Source organism: Aspergillus terreus, genomic scaffold (genome assembly GCF_000149615.1).
Source record: "Aspergillus terreus NIH2624 scaffold_7 genomic scaffold, whole genome shotgun sequence".
Taxonomy (NCBI): Eukaryota; Fungi; Ascomycota; class Eurotiomycetes; order Eurotiales; family Aspergillaceae; genus Aspergillus; species Aspergillus terreus.
This window is the reverse complement of record NT_165930.1, coordinates 1,170,868-1,185,750: the sequence shown is the minus strand read 5'-3', so window position 1 is coordinate 1,185,750 and position 14,883 is coordinate 1,170,868. Positions and strand designations below refer to the sequence as shown.

At 56.9% G+C, this 14,883-nt stretch overlaps 7 protein-coding genes across 7 annotated transcripts; 4 read left to right on the top strand and 3 right to left on the bottom strand.

Annotated features, from left to right (window-relative positions):
- Positions 1-721: 721 nt before the first annotated feature.
- On the top strand, positions 722-2,359 carry ATEG_05347 (acyltransferase family protein; the record flags this gene model as incomplete). Its single annotated transcript, XM_001214525.1, has 1 exon — positions 722-2,359. The coding sequence occupies one exon, from the start codon at positions 722-724 to the stop codon at positions 2,357-2,359; it is 1,638 nt and encodes a 545-aa protein (XP_001214525.1).
- A 517-nt stretch (positions 2,360-2,876) lies between these two features.
- Positions 2,877-4,896, bottom strand: ATEG_05346 (WD repeat protein; the record flags this gene model as incomplete). Its single annotated transcript, XM_001214524.1, has 4 exons — positions 2,877-3,295; positions 3,349-3,432; positions 3,477-4,080; positions 4,222-4,896. The coding sequence occupies 4 exons, from the start codon at positions 4,894-4,896 to the stop codon at positions 2,877-2,879; spliced, it is 1,782 nt and encodes a 593-aa protein (XP_001214524.1).
- Positions 4,897-5,432: 536 nt separating this feature from the next.
- ATEG_05345 (putative pantetheine-phosphate adenylyltransferase) lies at positions 5,433-6,659 on the top strand (the record flags this gene model as incomplete). The annotated part of the gene is made up of 1 exon (XM_001214523.1): positions 5,433-6,659. The coding sequence occupies one exon, from the start codon at positions 5,433-5,435 to the stop codon at positions 6,657-6,659; it is 1,227 nt and encodes a 408-aa protein (XP_001214523.1).
- A 630-nt stretch (positions 6,660-7,289) lies between these two features.
- ATEG_05344 (F-box domain protein) lies at positions 7,290-8,875 on the top strand (the record flags this gene model as incomplete). Its single annotated transcript, XM_001214522.1, has 2 exons — positions 7,290-7,665; positions 7,734-8,875. The coding sequence occupies 2 exons, from the start codon at positions 7,290-7,292 to the stop codon at positions 8,873-8,875; spliced, it is 1,518 nt and encodes a 505-aa protein (XP_001214522.1).
- Positions 8,876-9,152: 277 nt separating this feature from the next.
- Positions 9,153-11,789, bottom strand: ATEG_05343 (putative regulatory protein Ral2; the record flags this gene model as incomplete). Its single annotated transcript, XM_001214521.1, has 2 exons — positions 9,153-10,975; positions 11,015-11,789. The coding sequence occupies 2 exons, from the start codon at positions 11,787-11,789 to the stop codon at positions 9,153-9,155; spliced, it is 2,598 nt and encodes an 865-aa protein (XP_001214521.1).
- A 965-nt stretch (positions 11,790-12,754) lies between these two features.
- On the bottom strand, positions 12,755-13,675 carry ATEG_05342 (peroxiredoxin; the record flags this gene model as incomplete). Its single annotated transcript, XM_001214520.1, has 5 exons — positions 12,755-12,788; positions 12,842-13,254; positions 13,314-13,406; positions 13,496-13,604; positions 13,653-13,675. 5 exons carry the CDS (start codon positions 13,673-13,675, stop codon positions 12,755-12,757), a joined length of 672 nt encoding a protein of 223 aa, XP_001214520.1.
- Positions 13,676-14,326: 651 nt separating this feature from the next.
- ATEG_05341 (uncharacterized protein) lies at positions 14,327-14,857 on the top strand (the record flags this gene model as incomplete). Its single annotated transcript, XM_001214519.1, has 3 exons — positions 14,327-14,443; positions 14,474-14,625; positions 14,674-14,857. 3 exons carry the CDS (start codon positions 14,327-14,329, stop codon positions 14,855-14,857), a joined length of 453 nt encoding a protein of 150 aa, XP_001214519.1.
- Positions 14,858-14,883: the final 26 nt, after the last annotated feature.

The following is a 14,883-nucleotide window of genomic DNA, read 5'->3' as shown; positions in this document are numbered from 1 at the left end:
GTGGACTCGGTGCGCAGAATGCTTGTACTTCGCAAGTACCTTTGCACGTCAGCATGCAGGGACTATACATCCCCGTGACTTGACCACTCTCTATAACATCATTCTCTCCATCTCCACCTCCACTCTTTCTTTCTCTACATGAATTCCTCTATCAAACGTCTACTGAGTAACTAGAACACCATCTCTCTATCCCAAGTGGCTCCTATCCGACTTGCGTCAACCCGGCGTGGGTCGGACAAGATTCGCCTTTTTAATAAGCTGGATCGGCGACTTGATTCCGCCATTTGTCCTCTCCATCTTACCCGTTTCATCTTCTCCGTCTGTCTTCTCCGTCTCCTCTTCTCGTCTTCTCTTCTTCTCGTCTCTCTTTCTTCCGCCTTCTTCCTCTTCTTGCGCTTCAGGTACATCCATCGTCCTTTGATCTGGAACCTTCTAATCAACCGATCTCGCAGCATGTTCCCTCCTTTCGCTGGAATACACCGTTAATTCCGACAACCTCCCAGTCTCCCACCTGGCCATATCAGGCATATGGATTTTACTCTCCATTCAACCAGGCGCTTGTCAGTATCGAGATTAATTTCGACCAACAAACCATCCCTCCTGAACCCACACCACTGAAGAATCCTTCTCGCGCGGAACCGCCTGGATCTCCGCGTTACGCAATCTCTCATCGATCCTTGTCGAACAATTGCGCCTCGTTTCCTTCACGCAGCTGTCAACCATGTCGCTCACCGACAAGGATTATCCTTCGTCGCCCGCCATTCACAATATCCCGCTGAATGATCTGGAAGCTGGCTCCGGTCGCATCAGCACGGCGTCGTCGAAATGGTCGAACTTGTCCGATTTCTCCCCGTCCCACCTCCTGTCGGACCCCTCACACCTCTCTGCGAGCATAGGACACTTGTCGGAAAATTGGCAGGATTATGCGCACGCGCTGTCGCGGAGACTGTTGATAGCGCTCACTCCAAGCTATCTGCAACATTGGGTCGGCGGACAGCCGCCGGAACCCACCAAACTTCATGCCATCGCAGCGCTGGACGGCTTGCGAGGTTGGGCCTGTCTGCTCGTCTTCAATTTCCATTTCCTCTTCACATACACGTGGAAAGTCGCGATCGGCTGGGGGTTCAACGGTGAAAACTTCAGCGTCCTCCAACTCCCCATCATCCATATGCTGGTCTCCGGTCATATCATGGTTGCCATCTTCTTCGTGATCTCCGGCTATGTCCTCTCCTACAAGCCCCTCAAGACCATTCGCAGCCGGTCATTCGACCAGACCTTCACCACCCTGGCCTCTTCAACCTTCCGCCGCGGCCTGCGCCTGTACATCCCGTCCATTGTCGGCATTGCCATGGTGTTCATCGCCGTGCGACTGGGCGTGTACAACTACTCGCACAAGGTCCTCAACGCGGGCCACACCATCGTCGGCACCAATGAACAACACCCGCCCATCATGAAGTCCTTCTTCAAACAGTTCTGGGACTGGTACTACACTGTCGTCCGGCTCATGAACCCCTGGGACTGGGCCCTCTACTACAACAACTACAACCCCCACCTCTGGACTATCCCCGTGGAATTCCGCTGCTCCATCGTGCTCTTCCTCACCATCCTCGCAACGTCGCGCGTCCGCACCGGCATCCGCCTCGCCCTTGTCAGCACCCTCGTCTGGTTCTGCATGCGCTGGGGCCGCTGGGACGTGGTTCTCTTCCTGTCCGGGATGCTCATGGCCGAGGCCGACCTGATCAACGGCACATGGGAGCGCCCACCCGCCGCGGCCGAAGAGAAGCCTTGGATCCCGCGCTACCCATCCAAGCACCAGATCTTCCGTTTCTCCAGCCGCAGGTTCTGGATCGGCCTCTTCGTCCTCGGCCTGTACCTGGGCTCCGCCCCCAACGTCGGCTACAAGTGGACTCCCTTCTACATGTGGACCTGGAAGGTCACGCCCAAGACCTACCTGGAGCCGCACCGCTTCCCGCAGACGCTCGGCGCCGTGGCAATCGTCTACAGCATCAACCACTCGCGCGACATCCAGCGGCTGTTCGTGAACCCGCTCTCCCAGTATCTCGGCAAAATCTCCTTTGCCTTCTACATCGTCCACGGCCCTATCCTCCACTCGCTCGGGTACTCGCTCATGCCCAACATCTGGCGCATCACCGGCAAGCAAACCGACTTCCAGTACTGTCTGGGCTTTTTCATCGGATGGGCCATCTGTCTGCCGTTGTCTCTCTGGGCTGGAGATATCTTCTGGCGCGCCGTCGATATCCCCAGCGTCAAGTTTGCGCGATGGCTCGAAGACAAAGTCATTGTCAAGACGATGGGCCCGGCCAACCGGGATTCTATTTCTAACCAACGCCAGCAATGAGAAATTTGTACAGCTACAGTCCTTTCTAACTCTATCTTCTGTCCTGGTGCGGATACCTTGTTGGAGAGTTCTTTTTGATTAGCGGGCGCATTCGGGTTGTCTTTTTTTTTGGATGGAGCTTAGTCTCTTTTCGCTTCTTGCTTCTGTTGCTTCTCGGCTTGTGTCATCTTTCTATACCATCTTTACCTGGGGCAGGATCCAGCCATAGACTTCTCATTTCTAGAAAAGGAGTCCCGAATATGTGGATTCTTACGAATAATCAAACGCAGGCGACTATTCAATGGCTCGTTCATTCATTCGTTCACTCGTACCAGAGCATAGTGTACCAAACCACCGACCCAGCCCCGGACGACATCAAGCCGCCCACAAAGCACCAAGTCTCAGATAACACGCAGATAAGGAGGTATATAAGCCAGAAATGGAAAAAGAAACACAAAAATAGCGAGCAAAAAAGACAAGAGCAGACGTATCTAAGATGCATATCTTCTTTTAGTTGTCTCGGTCAGCAAGAAATCGTTCATAATGCAACTCCCCAGATGCCGCGTCCACCGCACACGCCCAGCCAGTCCCGCGGGTGTCCAGAGGCAGTAGAGCCACCTTGAGGCGACCAGCTGATGTTCGACACCTCGTAGTCATTCTGCCAGGCGGCTGCGGGACCGCGCTCGGAGGTGGTGGACGGGGCTCCGGGGTTGTGAACCACCGGTGGCACGGGCACGGCGTTGTGCTGGTTGATCAGGTCCCAGAGCAGGACAAAACAGTCGTCCGCGCCGGATGCGAGAACACCACGACGGTTGGGCGACCATTCGACGCAGTTGATCGAGGAGGAGTGGCCTTTTAGCTCCAGAAGGGCCTGTCCAGGCTGTCGAACGTCGAGCACACGGACGATGTTGGAGTCTTGAGAGAACGTGGCCAGGAGATGGGCGTCATGTGGCGAGGCTTGGCCGGGGATGAGTATAGGACGTGACAGACAATACGGCGAGATGACTTACCTGCGATCCGCAACAATGGCGGAGGCCATGCCGTTGATGGGGCTGAAGGACTGCCATTTCCCGGGCTCATCACTGCAATTGACACTAGATTAGCGGGGTCGGCTGAGGTGGGGATCCGGGGATCGTACGTTTCTCATTCTTTTCCGTAGGTTCGTAGATGATCGTGCTATGTTCCAGACTCCGAAGGTCAAACATGCGCACACTGCCGTCGGCACCGCAACTGACAAAGACATCGACGCTGTTGGCGCAGAATCGGACATCATATACTTCCTTGTCGTGGGCAATCAACTGCGTTTTTGCCGTCAGGGTCGGAATATCCCAAATTGTACAGGTGGTGTCGATGCTGGACGTGATGATCAGACTGGGTGAAATGGTGTTCCAGTCAAGAGACGTGATGGGCGCCGTATGTTCCGGGGATTTGGAATTCGAGAGCAAGGCCAGCGGAGCCAGTTTCGGCGTCGGCGCCTCTCTCTGGTTCGTCGGTCGCGTGATTGAGTTGGAAGCCGACAGAGCGGATTGTGCCGGCAGGGACCAGAGGCGCAAATGGTCGCCCGACGTCGCCAGGAGATCGGTAGATGCTTTTTGGCTCGATGGCGGCTCCCACACGATTCGCGTGACCGGATACGAATGGTTGGCTTCGGCGCACTTCACAAAGTCCAGCTTGATATCCCCAGCAACCGCATCGGGCGTGTCGGGGTCCGGTTGCGTCCAGTTGGTGTCAATGATGTGAATCTGGGGTACGTTAGCCAGGATCAAACCACCCTCGAGAAGGGTATACTATACGTAGTTATGATTGTCCTCCAGATAGCTACCCAGGGCGATTTTCCCGCCTGAGCCAGAACCTCCGGAGACGGGCCATTTGCACCAATCTACCGCATAAATGGGCCACGGAGCGATGTAATTGCTGTTAGTCGGTACCGGGTTGTCCCCATTGGGTTGCGGCAGCCCAGGATTCATCATGGCGTCGCCCAGGAGGTCACCCGAAGGCCGAATATCGGCTAGCCCCAAAGGGGAGTACTTTGCGCCCTGTGGAGTATGCGGTTGGAACCCTGCACCAGGCGAGGCTCCGTATCTCGTGGTCTCCGATGCACCGGGCTTGAACTTTGGAGGCTCGAACCCCGCGGGGCTGGACCGAGAGTGTCCGTGAGCGTTGGCCATGGCGGAACGCGGGGTCGTCGGAGGCTGTTGCGGAGGCTGTGATTGTTGCGCCGATTGCTGTTGTTGCGCCATTTGTGTGGATAGCTGAGGCAGAGTCGGAAGTACCGATGGGGCGGTGTTCACCGAGACAGCTGGGGGTCGATTCGCATTCCCGGGTTGCAGCGCTCCAGGGAGAGCTCCGCCCGCATTGCTGTTGCCAAACTGATTCGGCTGCGAGCTGGACGGATGGACGTTGATTGAAGGGACATGGTTATCCGCAGAGGCGGCAAATTCGTGAGACATGGACTGTCGCTGCAGGTTCGCGGCCCCCGTGGGGATGTGAAGCTCCTCTGGTTGACGGCCGTAGGTGGTCGCCCGACGGGAATCGTAGGGCTGATTCGGGTTCGACATGGCCTCGAAACCGGTTTGAAGCGACTGGAACTAGTCCAAGAGGAATTCCAATTCTAGTTGGCCGCTGCGGAATGGGATTGTAAGGGAGGACGATGCTGTGGAGGGACGAAGTCCTACAGGGCGGAGAGAAGGAGGCAAGCTAGAAGCTCCGACTGCACCAACGATAAGTGCAGTCAGGGTCGTACCAGAGCGAACGACGACAAGAGGAGTTTACCAGAACATTGTGAAAAGGAGCGAGAGGGGCAGTCAGGGGAGAAGAACGGTGAAGGAGAAGGAGAAAGAGAAGAAAGCCAAAGCGTATTGTCATCGTCGTTGATTGTCGCTCTCGCATGTCTCGGTGGCTGAGTCAGCGGGATGGGCGGGGAATGGTAGAATGCGGTAATCAACTTCATCGATGTTCTGCCTGTACTACTTCTCTTCCACTTTTCTTCCTCTTCTTTCTCTCTTCTTCTCTACTCTTTCTGTTGAATCGTCTGGCTCGCTCTTGGTTTTCCTCAATTTCCCCCCCTTCCGTTCATTCCCTACCAACCGCCAGCATGCCCCCTTCGCCAGATCGCATGGCTCAGACCTCGGCTCTATTGTTACTGCCTCCCCCGCCATCCGCATCATTCCCACAGTTTAAAGATGCGTATGAGCCCATTCTCTCGGCGGTCTACTCCAAACTCGCTCAATCTCTTGACGGACTGAACCAATCCGCGATCCTGGATATTGCTCTCTCTTTGCCGGGCTTGTTGTCTCCCGAATGTCAACCTCGGGCTCGTATGTATGGAAGCCTCCGCCGGTTCCTTGCAAACATCTATAGGCTTATCGGCATCGTCTCGGTGGAACGAAACATCGAGCTGGGTGGCCCCGGTGGAGTCGATGCCCGAGTAATCTTTCTGGATTTCGACACCGTGATCCATCCCTCTCAGGCCACGATCCCCGTTTCACAGACCGGCCCCATCTTGGATCTGGAGACGCTCGCGCGCTCGGCACGTCTGTGGGATGCCGTCTATTACCCGGACAATGCAGTAGGTCAAACGCTGGCCACAGCGTTCAGTAGAATTTATTGCCAGGCCAAGGATCCCAATGCCGGGGCTGTGGAGGCCATTTCCGGAGTTCCCAATTGGACGACCGCAGAATCGCTCATTGTCCCCGGGGACGCAGCGAAGGCCGTGGCCCATTACTCCATCGCCGTAGGAGGCACATTTGATCATTTCCACATTGGCCACAAGCAGCTCCTCACCGCTACCGCCCTGGCGTTGGACCCTGTGCAGGACAGCACCTCCGGCAGAGGGGGTTTGCTCACGATTGGCGTGTCTGGCGATGAACTACTCGTGAATAAGAAGTACGCCGAGTTCCTGGAGAGCTGGGAGGAACGCTGTGCGAGTTCGGCATCCTTCTTGATGGCTATTATGGATTTCTGCCCCCCGGCGAGTAGCGCCCCCCGGATCGAACAGATCTCCCAGCCGGGTCCCAATGGGAAGTACACCCTGATGGAGATTCGACGTGGGTTGACGTTGAAGCTGGTCCAAATCTCAGACCCATTCGGACCAACCATCACGGATGAAAGCATCAGCGCGCTGGTGGTGTCCCAAGAAACGAGTTCTGGCGGCGCTGCGGTCAATCGGGAGCGGGCAAAGAAGGGCTGGAAAGGTCTGGAAGTGTTTGAAGTCGACATCCTGCATTCAGGGGAGGTTCCCTCGGATGATGTCGATGGCTTTGCGTCCAAGATCAGCAGTACGGATCTCCGACGACGACGGATGGAGCTGGCGCAGAGATGACCCGGAGGAGGATGCATGCACAGCAAAACACATCACAGAGGCTCGTGAGCGATGTAAATTACTTGACGGTTGTATATATGCCGCATACCAATCATTCCGGACAGGGCTCGCCCCCGGCAGTCTTCCTGAAACGACCATCGCTCGGTTTGCGACGACGACTGGCGCTTAAGCGCCGGCTGATCGACCCCCAATAACCACGGCCAACACAGCTCCCTCCACTCCTTCTCCCCCCTCCATCGTGTCTCCCCAACCACCAATCCGTGCTGGCAATGGCCGTCTTGCTGCAGAACCGTCGGGGATACTCGCATGCCCGTTCGGTCATGTGATCCGCATCGCGTTCGAGGGGATCGTGGCCCTTCGGCATCGACTGGTCACCGACGTCTCTATCTCCAAGCGCTCTATGTATCAAGTTCGTCAACATGGGAGGATCTGTCACTTCCCTCGTTTCTTTTCTTTTTCTCCGCTGCTAGAATTTTGTTTTCCGTTCTTTTCGTCTGCTTACTATTTATTCGCGTCGTTTCCTTCTTCCCCCGTCGGGTCCGCATCCAAATCTCTATCCTACTTGCATGTCCATGTTGTCGCGGGTGGACAGACCAGCCGAGCTCACGGCTACCTCATTGACGGATGACAATGGACAGACCACGGCAACTCGACGACCTCGCCGACGAATTGATTAGTGATATTCTCTCGTTTCTGCTTCTGAGCTGCGAGCATCCCTCCAGCGACGCCTCTCCGATCAGCTTCCACCAGGATGCAGCGGTCCCATCGAATGGCATCATCATCTCCCCCACCACCGCCTACGCATACGGCGAGCGCTCCGAGCTGGATCGATTCCGTCTCGTCTGTCGCCGCTTCATGCGCATTGCCACGCCCCGGAAGTTCCCCCGTTTCGTCCTCCGCTTCTCCCTTGACGGCTTTCAACGCCTGGAGGAGCTCCTGCACATGCAGCTGGCTTGTCATGTGAGATACTTCACGTACATGGTGCGACCCTTCTATCAAGGAAGCGGTACCGACTCTGCAAGACCTGCCCATCCCGCAACAGGACGCGAGCTTGCTGACACCCCCCACGCGCAGGCTGGCCCGATGTCCTTGCCGATGACCACCTCCCCGCAGCCTCCATCCACCGGCGCCGTCTGCACGACCAGACTGCCATCGTCGACTGCAACCAGGACCTGACACTCCTGCGCCGCGCACTCGCCGCCTTCTCCTCCCTCCAACAGATCAAACTCCTCCGGCTGCAGGACGCCGCCGACGAACGCCTCCTCGACCATTTCCGCCAGTGCGAGCCCCGCGAGCCATCCGCCCCCCGCCTCGACTGGGACTGCGCCTGCACGCGCGCCGTCTCCAGCCTAGCCATCGCCCTGCTCGAATCCCCTTGCACGGCCGTGCGCTTTGTCGGCCCGCAGATCAGCCCGGATGCCGCCCTGCACCTCCTCCACACGCCCACACCCACCCTCGCCGCACTGGCTCCGCGCCTCACCAGCCTCGAGGTCACCTTCCACGCCGCCGCTCCCAAGCACATCCCCTCCAAGATCCATGCCCTCTCCCCCGTCTTCCATGACTTCTTCCTCGCCGCCACCAACCTCGCCGCCATCCACCTCGGCTTCCCGGCCACCCGCCCGCTCGCCCTGCCGCTGGACCGCGTCTTCCACCGCGTGCAGTGGAAGCGGCTCCGCGCCCTGAGCCTGCAGGGTTGGCGACTCGGCGCCGACGAGATCATCGCCTTGGTGCGCCGCCACCGCCGTCCACTGCGCGATCTCCGCCTGACCAGCATCTTCCTCGACGCCGGCCGCTGGCGCGATGTGCTGGCTGTGATGCATGACGAAATGGACCACCTCGACCGCGTCGACCTGCGCGATATCAACTACGCCGCATATTTGGACGCCCTGGACTTCCCACACGGTCATGCGCACTCACAGGCCCAGGCGCACGCGCCTCCCCCGCCCGGCATCGTCCTCGACATCCCGCAGCCTGCCCTCTTTGCTTCTTCCTCCTCTTCTTCTTCTTCGTCATCGTCGCCGTCGCCGTCATCTGGCACGGCGCAGTCGCACGGAAACAGGCGTCCTTCGCTGACGCCTGCCACGCGGGACCGTCTTCGGTCCTTGACGGCGGACGAGCTCGGGGATAACGGGGTGAGCGTGGGATGCGGACAGAATGCGCTGTGGGAGGCGTGGGTGCTGGCTAGTCCGCGGGATGTGGTTCGTCGACGGTTCTAGTTCTGTAGATAGTGGGAGGATAGCGTTGACTTTGCTCTTTGTGTTGGAAATAGTTTATGCAATGTACTTGTCATCACGTTCCGTGGCATGAATATACAAGGCTGTTCAGCGTCTTTCATATACATAAATATATGGATCTATATAATCGAAACATGCCCTGAATCATCACCTGAACAAATGGGGAGACGTCACTCAACTCTCAACCAATATACAACGGGTAAAGGCTACATGGGATTGAAGAATATGTGAAAACCAAAATCACAAAGAGAAAACATGATCATGCCCCTGGGGCCGGCACGCCCTGCTCTACAGGAACAGGTACCGGGCCTCCTGTGCTGGCCGGTTTGGTGTTGCGCTCGCGCAAACGCCGACCCTCCATCAGCCCGCGCAGACCACGCTTCTGGAGACCGATGACGCTGCTGAGGTCTCCCGTCCAAATCTCGCGTTCGGGACGGATTTCGGCGTCGGTGTCGCGGCGGCGGTGGTGATGGCCCGATGCGGACCGCACCTCATCCGGGCCGGGCGAGTGGTCGAAGCTGGTGTTGGTGGACGCGGAGGTGGATGTGCTGGCATTACTGATGGAGTCTTCGCGGTCGCGGTCGCCCGTGGCGCTGCGATGTCGGCGGGTAAAGATGTTGGTGTTAATGCGGAGGGGAATACCGCGCGACCCCGTGGCACTGCTCGCGACGGACTGTGCCGCAGAGGCGGTGCCGTGCTCGGTATCGGACGAGTCTGACGTGAGGTGGCTGCGTGACGTCGTGTCGGTGCCAGTCCGGGAGTCGTGCGAGTGCACGCCGTTCAGGGCTTCCAAAGTACCGCCGGGGCCGCTGGTGAAGCCCGTGCCCCGGCCGCCGCCGGCAGCCATTGCCGCAGCGTTGAAGACAGCGGCCGCATTCCTGCCGTCGAGCAGTTGGTGGAGCCTCTCGACGGTGGCTTCCAAGAGCCCGTCGATCTGGTAGGGACGCGCGAGTTGGAGGAGAGAGCAGAGAATCTGGGGAGTGCAGAGCGAGGATCCCGCAGGCGGGAGAGAGGAGGTATAAAAGTAGTAGACGAGGACTTGTAGGGTGAGGAACGTGTGGGGGAGATAGAGAACACGGGGGCGAGAGGTTGGGGGTAAACTATGCGCAGAGGGTATCTCAAGATTCGCTAACAAGGATTTGGAAGAGGCGGAATTATTGCTGACAAGAGTGGTGGCGTTAGAGTAGCTGCTGTTCTGTCCGATCGAAGGGGTGATCGTGATGCTCGAGTTGCGGTTCGGATACATCTGGACGGCTGGCCGGAGGGTCGCCGAGTCCGAGAGGCCACTGTCAGAAGACTCTCGGAGGAGCTGGATGAAGTAGGGGCCCCATCGTCGCGACAAAATCCGGGAGTTGACGGGGATCCGCTCTCCCCCGACGGCCTGCAGCTCCATGTCTGCCATTTCAGGGAGAGTCTGGGCGAGTTTCCCCAATTCGTCGGAGGCAGCAGAGAACGGTCGTCCGCCTGATGTCAACTGGGTTAACTTGTGCTGGAGCGATGCAGGGACGGCTGGAGCACTGTAGGACACATATCCGGACGTTGGCGAGGTTCGGCAAGGATTGTTGTAGAGCCCGTACGCCTCCAGCTCGACCAAACAGACGTGGGAGAAGTTGAGTCGACGATGGTTGTAGTCATCGACCAGACTGCGCTTCCGGTGACCCAGGATCACAAATGTGTTTCTTCTCGGCCATAAGACACCACGATTCCAGCTACCGTGGCCAAAGACGGAGCCACCAGCATCGATCCGACCCCAGGTGAGGGTCTTCAGATCCAGCGCCCACAGCGCATACTCTTGCTTTGAAGATGTCAGATAAGTGCCGCTTACCACAAAATGGCCATTGATGACGCCGCCGTTGGGGAATCGCAAGCCCGGGGGCGATGTCGCGTTTTGCATAGGCTTTTCAACCAGACGGCCATCTGGCAAGCGCACTTGAAGTTCCAACTTGACATCCAGGAAGTTGTAGTTGGAATAGATTAGCATAGGGCATCCCTCGCCCTCACCTTCGTCGGCGGGCTCGTGAGCTTCCTGATCGGGAGAAGCCGATCCAATATCCGAGACTTTCATCCCAACCAACGGTGCAACTACGCTGCGGTAAGCACCGCAGCTCCGTCCCAACATACTTGTGTTGGTCCATTTCAGACTGCGCAAATTAAACACGCTGATCTGTTCAATGTAATGGTTCGAGCTGTCCTGTCCGCCGACCACCACCATTTCGGCGCCCCCAAATCCATCAATATCCACGCCGATAGAGCCTTGGTGCGGGTTCGCCGAAGCCGGGTTGTTGTGGATCGCAGAGCGCGGCGCCGTGGCAGAGGTGAAGCAAGCGCTGGAAGGGAGGATTGTGGCGCAGTGAGCATACCGTCCCTGGGGCGACTCTGCCGCGGGAACTCGGGTCCAGGTGCGCGAAGGAACATCAAAAATATGGATATCCGACATAACGACCACTTCCGGTTGCGCCTCCTGACCCTGGGCCCCCGCAGTGGCCGGGTCGTTGGGTGCATTCTGAGCGGGAGACATTCCACCATAGCAGACCAGCTTGTTATCACCGAGCGCACAGACACTGTGGAAATACCGCGGACGGGGGATATCGCCGGTCGCCTCGATCTTGGTCCAGTGACGCCGAATCAAGTCCAGCTCATATAAATCTGACGTCAACTGCGGGCGGCTCTTGGATAGGATGCGTCCTCCGAACACGTAGAGCCTATCTCCCAAAATTGTCGTCGTCGCCCCGACTAGGGGGTGTGGTTCTCTCCCTGTCGTGCGGCGGACATTGCATACCAGCCCCGAGAGGTTGATAGGGCCCGACGCCGCAGGGGGGTGAGACTGACCGGCAGACGCAGAATCGTCTCTAGCTGAGTCTACATAGCCCAGGCTTGACTGACTTCTGGACATCATGTTGACGGTGAGGTCTTGCGCACGGAGATGATTGTTCCAAAAAAATTCCCGGACCGCACGCGCTCTGTTGCAAGTCCACGCGTATTCGTGCTCCGTAAATCCCAAACTCTGGGTTTCTTTGCAGGATATAATTGTTCGACAGGGTCGACCAACAGGGCGATATCTCGGGAGACCGTCTAATCAGCCGGCCACGAACGTATTCGTATCCGCACCACGAGTCAACAAAACTAATCCGGACGACTCGTAAGGGGAGAATGGGCTCGGTCTGCGAGAGTGGGACGAATAAACGAAAGGAGGCCTTTCGTTCGGTCTCTTCTTTCCCCGCCGCGAGCCAAAGTTGAGACTCGGGTAAAATGGAGAGAAGTCCCACTTGCGGGCTGATGGAAGACCGCCTAGAAGAGACGAAAAGCGGGCGACGATTCGCAGCGGGGGGTTCGACACAGACGACGAGATCGATGGAGGGCGACAACTGGGGAGGGAAGGGGAGTTGGTTGACGGAGGAGGAAGGGCGAAGGAAAGTGAGGGAAGGAGGCCGGCCAGGCGGCAGTCATCATTGGGTCTCGGCTGGTGGAGCCTCACGAAGACACATGCGAGAACAATCCGATTCTTCTGATTATGACTAGTTACGGGCTCGATCCTCGCTACGAGTATCCCTCCAGCCTGTCAACCGAATAATAATACTGTCTGCATGTCTCAGATGGTTTGTCCGAATCAGAACTGACGGTTGGTGATGGAGAGAGCCTCCTGCACCATGACATCGTCCACTGCCGCGGCAGGTTAATTAATCTCATCCTTGCAGGACATGGTTCCTGCATGACTCCACAAACGGCCCGTTGAGATTTCATATCAATCATTCAGTTAAAGAAATAGATTTGTATCATCAGGAGGTATCAAATAGTACTAGACATAAACCATCATACCCTTTTTCTTTCCACCGGGGTCATCCATCATCCACATGTCACAATTTACTCCTTCTTGAGGTTGGTGAAGCGCAGGTAACTATACACCCCGTCAGTTGGTTCTCGATCCCCTAGGGAAGGACAGTGACTTACGGCTTAACAACGCGGACCTCGCCGAACTTCTTCTGGGCATCCTCGGTGGAGACGGGGGGAGGGATGACGACGTCGTCACCCGGGAGCCAGTTGATGGGGCAGGTGACACCGTGCTTGTCGGTGGTCTGGAGAGCATCGACGACACGGAGGACCTCGGCGGTGTTACGGCCGGTGGAGGCGGGGTAGGTCATGATCAGACGGATCTTCTTGCTCGGGTCGATGATGAAAACGGAGCGGATGGTCAGAGCCATGCCCTTGGAGTCGACGTTGGTGGTGTCCTGGTAGTCGACCATGTCGTACTGGTGGGCGATCTTGCGCTCGGGGTCGGAGATGATGGGGAAGGTGAGCTTGGAGCCGGTGACCTCGTCGATGTCCTTGATCCAGGCGTGGTGAGACTCGGTGCCGTTGGCGCTCTAGCCAGGTGTTAGCAAATGCATTTCGACGATTGCATGCCAAATGGCCGTGTACTCACCAGACCGATCAGCTTGACGCCGCGAGCGGTGAACTCGGGCTCGAGCTTGGCGAAAGCACCCAACTCGGTGGTGCAAATGGGGGTGAAGTCATCCTGAGGTGTCTAGTTAGCTTGCGAGTCCCCTATTTGCGGCGCTCCGTGTTGGGGGATATCTCGAAGGCGAAAGGGAGGACTCTACGCACGGGGTGAGAGAAGAGGATAGCCCAGCTGTTACCAATGTAGTCGTGGAAGGTGATGGGACCGTTGGAGGTGTCAGCGGTGAAGTTAGGGGCGACGGAGCCGAGACGGAGGCTGTGAGGTGTTAGCTAGAGGCCAAAGATGGGGGGGAGGTGGACGTACGGAGCAGCGCGTTCCTGAGCCATTGTGAATGGAGGGGATGGGATATGTGGGAGCGGGATGAAGCAATTCAGAGAGTTGATCGAATGAGACAGGGGGGAGAAGAAGAGAAGAAGGAGGTTCGCAATGTTGGTAGATCTTTATAGAGCGACTTGTGCTGCTGCATTCAACCCCTCCGGATCCCGCAATCACGCAATCCGTCGACTGCCGGCCTGCGATTGGCGGGGCATGAGCTCATCCGGGGACCTTCTTTTCTTTTGATCGTTTAGGTAGGTTAGTCAGTCACCAGCGTTGCTCTGGGCAATCGAGGTAGTACTCCGGTCTAGGACACTCTGGGACACTCTTGGTGGGATGTTTAGTGCGGGGCTAATCCCTTTCCAGGCACCCCTGCCCCACGTTCCCAAAGGAGGGGTTTCATTCTTTGGTCTTCCATGGATTCTCATCATCAGTCCAATCGTCGAGTCCTGCTGAAGTCTCAGGAACGCCGGTGTACTTGACGAACCGCTCTAATTTCTACAGAGTATTGTATATCATTTACAACTCAGATTCTATATCATCATACCCCCTCCACCTTCATCCTCCGTCTTCGTGCCTCTCCGACATCAACCAGCTTCTACTCTCTCCCTACCCTCCTCTATTCTCACCCGAACGTGTCGGCCGACTTCTGCAGGCAAGCAATGGCTCGGCCGACAGTCATCTCAGCGTTCACACAGCCAACCAATCGATTCGGAGAAAGATGGCGCAATTGCGCATCCCCTCCCACCATCCCCTTCCATCATGACTTCGTGTCTACTGTAGGTACCTAGGCAGATGCTACTAAGTAGTTCGAGAGCCTAGCGTACTGCAACGTGGTCTGGCATTCACAGAGATCATCTGGGACTGCCGTTTTGGACGTCACCATACTCAATCGAGAGCGGACCCACCATGACGCTTTTGTCCATGTCCAGAAGCGGTTCATCTCCCGACGAACCCTTCGGTATGTGCATGTCTTTGATCTTATTAATTTATATACATGGGTACCTAGATCCTCTCATACCTACTATATAGTTGGAGAGCCCATCCCGTCAGGCCGCAAGAGGAACTACATGAGTCCCCGTGCCATATACTTCAATGTTGATTCACAAGCTCCTAGTGACTGGTTAGAATCGATTCCAATCCAGGTCCCAATCTCACATACACTGGCAAACTTGCTTCGCGCTCGAATCTGAGGTCCAAAAAATACTAGTACCCACGG